Consider the following 6,416-nt stretch of genomic DNA (forward strand, 5'->3'; position numbering starts at 1 on the left):
CCAGTGGGCATGCCAGCAGAGGCGCCAGGGTTTGCACCACACACTACTGGTTGGTTTTGGATGTAGCAATCGCAGCATAGTGAGGTTTTCATGAAGAAGGCTGGATTGAAGGGACACGGCAGCTATAGAGAGTTAGGGTTAGGGTTAGTGTGAGGGTTAGGGTTAGTCTTAGTATTAGGGCTAGAGTTAGGATTATATTAAGGCTAGGGTTAGGGTTATATTAGGGTTAGGGTTAGGGTTATATTAAGGTTAAGTTTAGGGTTATATTATATTATATTAGGGTAAGGGTTTGATTTAAGCAGGGAATGAGACCTCTCCTGCAATATCTGGAGCCTACGAACACACAACACAGCCTTCAAACTGGAATTGTGCTCTGGAGGAAAGTGCTATTTGACTGTGGCTGTTTTGTTGTTACTGGTGAAAACATGCATAGTGCAGATTGCATTCAAATGCAAAGCTTCCTCTTATGCCAGGCTGATATTAAAGACTTAAAATGTGCAACATTTCGTGTGTTTAGAGCATAGGTGTCGTGTGTTCTTGGAGGAAGCTCAGTTCAGCTCAGTGTGGTGACATCCAGAGTCTTACACACCAACACAACCTGGTGATTACACATGATCCCTTACATTTAATGGGGAAAGGAAACAGTCATAAGTTTACTGAACACAGGAAACATGGATGTTAATAGTCAGGACTGTTCTGTACATTTCTGGCATATATTTAAGAACCTGATTATTCCTGCCCACTAGAAACGAGTCTGTTACCATGGTGGCTAGTTGGACAAAGTACAGTCCCGACAGAGCTAAGGTCCTGATATCCTGAATGCTGAGTTGATCTGAAAGTTAGTTTGCTAACCAAGGAATTCTGCTTAATGGTATAACTGTTTGTTCAAAAGGCTCCTTAGATTTATACTAAATTATTATTCTCTCTTCCTTTAACAGAAAATACAAAAGCTCTCTCTCTCACATACACACACACACACACTTTAATCAACTTTATTTCTATATTGCACCTGTCATACATAAAAATGTAAATCAAAGTGCACACAGTTCTGCTTTTACTAGCACATGTATGCAGTATGCAAAAACACAATAGTTAAAATGTGTGTGTGTGTGTGTGTGTGTGTGTGAGTGAGAGAGAGAGAGAGAGAGAGAGAGAGAGAGAGAGAGATTGTTTTAAAGCCATCTGATTTTGTATTTTCTGTTAAAGGAAGTGAAATTATTTGCTCGGCAGAGCTAAATGTCACCATGTTTCTTCTTCCTCGCGCTAATATGGTAAACAGAACTTGCAGAACAGTAAATCGTGGAAGTGAAAACTTCCACGGTGTCTGGAGCAGAGCCCCGCCGTGCTGGGCTCCCGTGATGCTCAGACCTACGCGGAACTTCGGTTTTATTTGCTTAACAGACAACAGGTTTGAAGGTCACATTTACAAAGCGCCAAGCAAGTCTTGCAGCTCTACACCCAAACAGAGGGATCTTATGGAGAGTGATGGCGTGGGCTTTTCAGAGCCCTGTAGGTGTCTTTGGACCTTCAGCAGGTTGTCCACTACTCACACAGCTTCCGCACACACAGGACAGGCTGCGTGGCCATACAGTGCCTTACTTTCGCTTCCCAGTTTTCACAATTCATGGGCTCCTCGCGGTCGTCCAGCTCATGCAGACGCGGGGTATTTTGTGACTTGTTCCCCTTGGCTAACCCTAACCCTCCTCCTCTCTCGCTCTCGCTCATATGTGAAACATCGCCATGGAAACAACATTATTCCCTGAGACATGAGGTGGAATTCTTGTCCCCTGTTGACGCAGAGCTTTTGTAGACACCGAGACGAAGAGAAATCTTGAAACTATTTAACCCTTGATTGGACAAAGAAGTTCGCGTAGCTCTCGTCCGTCTCGAGACCCACCTTATGGCTCGTATCGAAACTGCTTGCCCCACCCTCGCGCGCACAGAGGATCAAACATCCCTAACAAGATAGCACCCTCGACGCCCATGAAGCCCTGATATAACATCATTAACCCCGTTTATAACGGGACGTGAATGCCTGGCCGTGCTGGGCGTCCTTGCACCACAGCACTTTCATGCAGAGGTGTTAAAGGCAGTCACATGTTGCTGAGGTTTCTCAGATAGGAAATCACTTGCTGGCTGAATGTTTCCAGCCCATGCAGTAAAGGCCGGTTAGACGTTCCCCCGGCGACGCGCGCATGCCGTTGAATTCAAAGCACGTGCGCGCGCGCCCGCTAATCCAGGAGGGCTACGCGGTGAACGTGACATCCCCGAGAGTGCCGTGGTGCACCTGTAACGAGCCAAACGCTCGCTCAAACTCAACGTGAGCAACGCCGGCGCCGGTTCTGCTGCTCCACCACGTGCAATTACCAAAGGCAAACGCGTGCATAAACCGGGTACCGTGCCGGTATCCGTGTTCCCTCACGCTTTCCTGAAACACACTGCGACAAGCCGAGATGTTCATATTCGCAGCGATCTGTCTGACTCCATTGTTCGCCCGATTTTTTTTTTTTTAAAACCTCGCCCTCGGTTGGTCGGCGCGAGGGCTGTGATTGGTCGCTCGCGCTCGCGGACGCCGTCACAGCGCGGGGCGTGCGTTCGCCTGCGCGTTCGGGCGTTGGACTGCGCGTCTGGCTCCATTTTCTGCGCCGTCCGCAGCGACACGGGCACGGCTGTGGGGTTTCGCGGCTCCTCTCGCGTTGCAGGCGTTTTTGTGCGTGCGAACCGTCTCGCTCACCGAGCCCGGACTTGGGTTGCCCGGCAGATCCGCGGAGCGTGGGTGTAAGGCGCCGGCGTGCGGGCTTTGTTGGCGAAGCTGACCTCTTTGTTGGAGTGGAGCATGGGAGCGCAGTTGTCCAAAGCGCCTGCGAAAGGCGAGACGGCGGCAGACATACCCGGAGAGGCAGCCGCCTCGCCCTCCAAGGCCAACGGCCAGGTAACGGATCTTTACCGCGCCGTTAATCCGGACCAGGTCTCCGGACGGGGAGCACTGTGTCGCGGTTTATCCGATAATCTCGGGTTAAGCCTCTTTATTGGGCTTGTCTTAATGACTCATGATGTCGTGTAATGACTTTAACCATTTTACATGTTTATTTGTTTTATTTCTACGCGTTTGTTTGCTTTTTGTAACATATTAAGATGCACCGTCTTAGTCGCTCAGTCTCGCCGCTGAATCTTTTGTTTGATGAGAGATTTGCTGCAGGTCACGGCGAGACCAGAGATAACGAGCCGAATGAGTGCCTGGATTATAATCCTCTCCATTTATTTTGGATTATAATCCTCTCCATTTATTTTGGATTATAATCCTCTCCATTTATTTTGATTTTTGCGCGACACGGGTCGCCGTGCATGCGCCCGTGATATTCTCGTGGATCTGGAGAGTGATCTGCGCGAGCGAGGCAACAATAGCCGAGCTCGCCACGCCTTTTGTCGCTCGCGCACAGCGGGAGCGACGCTTCGGCGACACAATACAATGGGGGTCGCGCGGCCACTCCGCGCACGGCGTCGTCGGTCAGCCCAAGACGAGCGCGTGTGTGGGCGCATGAGTGCCGTGACTAACGGCTGCTCCCGTTTGTCTGTGCCGCGGTCCGTGTTCTCACCGCGCGTCGTCTTGCGTGAATGCGCGTGTGGAGGCTCCGCGAGCTGCGGCTCCTGTTTGGCGCTTCGCTTGTTCTAATCTGCCCCACGCGCCCCCTGTCGGCCACCACGCGGAGCTGCCCAAACAAAGACCGTGACTTCCCCTCTTCTGCGCTCCCCTTCTCTGCTTTGCGCCTACAGCTGTTGATTCGGGTCCCTGCGTTTATTTCCTGGTATCTGCTGCCCTCCGAATCTGATGAAGAAACAACAATTTTTAGCGCGAGGAAGCTTCCAGTTAAACTGTAGACACAGTTGCCAGGGTGACACCTGGCATTTCCCGTTCTCGCCTCTCGTCCACACGTTAAGTGCCTGCCCGAGCGCCGTTTCTCTGGCGCTCGTGTAGCGAGTTTGGGTTGTATAGCGCCTGGAGTCCCACTGACCCACTGCCTGATCCCCTCTCTTTCCATATAGAAGCCTTGAACATTCCCACATGGAGCTGTGTGTGTGTGTGTGCGTATAGTAACTGTGTGTGTGTCTGGCAGGAGAACGGCCATGTAAAGGTGAATGGTGACGCGTCTTCAGCGGCGGCGGAGGGGAATGAGGAAGTTCATGCCAACGGTAGTGCGGCACCTGACGATCAGGGCGAGGCCACACCCACCGAGAAGGAGGGCGGGGCTGCCGAGAAGGAGGGCGGGGCTGCCGAGAAGGAGGGCGTAGACTCTCCAGCGACGGCTGAGGGTGAAGCGGCCACGCCCTCCACCAGCAACGAAACGCCCAAGAAGAAGAAGAAGCGGTTCTCCTTTAAGAAGTCTTTCAAACTGAGCGGGTTCTCCTTCAAAAAGACCAAGAAGGAGACAGGCGATGGAGGAGAGGAGGCGCCGAAGGCAGAGGAAGGAGAGGCCAACGAGGAGGCCAAGGGAGGTGAGGAGGCCAAGCCGGCCGAGGAGGCCACACGCGCCACAGGTGAGGCGGTCGAGGAGGCCGCACCTGCCACAGGTGAGCCGGCCGAGGGGGCGGCAGCTAGCAGACCCGCGGAAGCTCAGCCAGCGGAGGAGGCCAAAACCAGCAGCCCTGTCCCAGATGCCCCCAAAGAAGAGGAGAAACCGGCGGAGCCTGCCGCAGAGCCCAGCCCCAGCCAGCAGGAGGCGCCCAAACCAGAGGAAGAAGCACCTACCAGCCGGGAGCCAGAATCCAGTCCAGCTACAACCACTGAGCCTGCAGCAGAGTAGCATGCGTGCACGCGTGCGTGCGCACGCACACACACACACACACACACACACACACACACACACACACACACACGTACGTGTACCTACACACACACACATGTACACACAACCTGAGAAATTACAAATCAGAAAAGGGAGACCAAATAAAGATGAATTTCCCTGTTTGTATGTTGGAGTGGTTCCAGGTTTAGAGGATTTGGAGAACTTTGTCCGCCAGCAGGGACACTGTAAGGCTTTTTTTACTTTTTCTTTCTTCTCCCCTCCTCCACCCACAGGACTATTCCAGGAGAGGTGAGAAGGGTGTGGTGAAAACGAGTAACGCAGAAAATCAATGTTCTACATTTTGCCGTATATTTTTTGTATCAGTATTATTATTTTTTTTAATACAAAACAGTAAATTTGTCAAATGCATGGACGTATGCCCATGGGATGAAGGAGGTGGGTGTAGCTGACATGCAGATGAAGGGGAGGGGCTGTGGGTGGGTGGGCAGGGCAAAGCTGGCACCATCATGCCACAGACTACGCTGTGGAGAGTAGTTGTAAATGAGCACGAGGGACCAACTGCGATCTACCTTGCAGATTGCAACACTAAAGTCTGGGGTCTTTTATGTTGTTTTTGGGGTGGGTTGTGTTTTTTTGTTTGTTTGTTTTTGTTTTTTACTCAGACAATGATCTCGATGTCCCAGCACTCGGCTTTAGGCCGTTGTTTTAACAATAGGATCTCAGCTCTCCAGTCACTCAGACGGTGAGGAGCTCTACTGCCCTAACTCCTACTGGTTCTGTAAGTATGTACAGGAGGGCATTTTTAACTGTGATTTACTGTATAAAATCAAATCTTGATCTCGGAGAAGCACATGCAGCTCTACCACCACGCTCATTTTTGTAAAGTAAAACCATCCTGGAAGACCTTTGAAGTGATTTTGAACTCAAGCTGTGACTATTTCTACTGTGGTTTCTGATTACTGCAGACGACCTTACCTGAACCCTAACCTTTAACCCTTAACCCTCTCTTTACCTTTTCTTTTTGTAAATACTGGAGAAGCTTTTGACCAATTTGACTTACAGATGGAATGTAACTTTGCTTACAATAATTTGCTATTAAAACTTCTGCTCGAGGTGTTCGGATTTCTGTGAGCACACTAAAAGCAAAATAAATGTGAATGAAACTTCATCAGATGATGTCCTGTTTTGTTTTAAATCCATTTCTAGATTTTGGGGTAGATGTTGGCTTCTCTAGTGCTAGTTTTCCGTCTACAGCCTGCTGCAGCCATTTTGAGTAAACTGCTGTTAAACCCAGAGTTTGGGTCATTAACTGTGGGGAGGGTTAGGGTTATTAACTGTGGGGAGGGTCAGAGTTAGGGTTATTAACTGTGGGGAGGGTCAGAGTTAGGGTCATTAACTGGGGAGGGTCAGGCTGAGAGTTAGGGTCATTAATTGGGGAGGGTCAGGGTTAGGGTCATTAACTGTGCGGAGGGTTAGGGTCATTAACTGTGCGGAAGGTCAGGGTTAGGGTCATTAACTGTGCGGAGGGTCAGGGTTAGGGCAGCTCTAACACCTACACCTCAGAGCTGTCCAGGTCAACATACCAGCAGATAACGATGTGTTTGCAAGGGA

General features: G+C 50.5%; 1 protein-coding gene across 1 annotated transcript; it reads left to right on the forward strand.

Moving 5' to 3' along the window:
* Positions 1-2,620: 2,620 nt before the first annotated feature.
* On the forward strand, positions 2,621-5,973 carry marcksa (myristoylated alanine-rich protein kinase C substrate a). Its single transcript, XM_027030747.2, has 2 exons — positions 2,621-2,932; positions 4,116-5,973. Exons 1-2 carry the CDS (start codon positions 2,837-2,839, stop codon positions 4,800-4,802), a joined length of 783 nt encoding a protein of 260 aa, XP_026886548.2. The 5' UTR covers positions 2,621-2,836; the 3' UTR covers positions 4,803-5,973.
* Positions 5,974-6,416: the final 443 nt, after the last annotated feature.

Source organism: Electrophorus electricus, chromosome 8 (assembly GCF_013358815.1).
Source record: "Electrophorus electricus isolate fEleEle1 chromosome 8, fEleEle1.pri, whole genome shotgun sequence".
In the NCBI taxonomy this organism is placed as follows: domain Eukaryota; kingdom Metazoa; phylum Chordata; class Actinopteri; order Gymnotiformes; family Gymnotidae; genus Electrophorus; species Electrophorus electricus.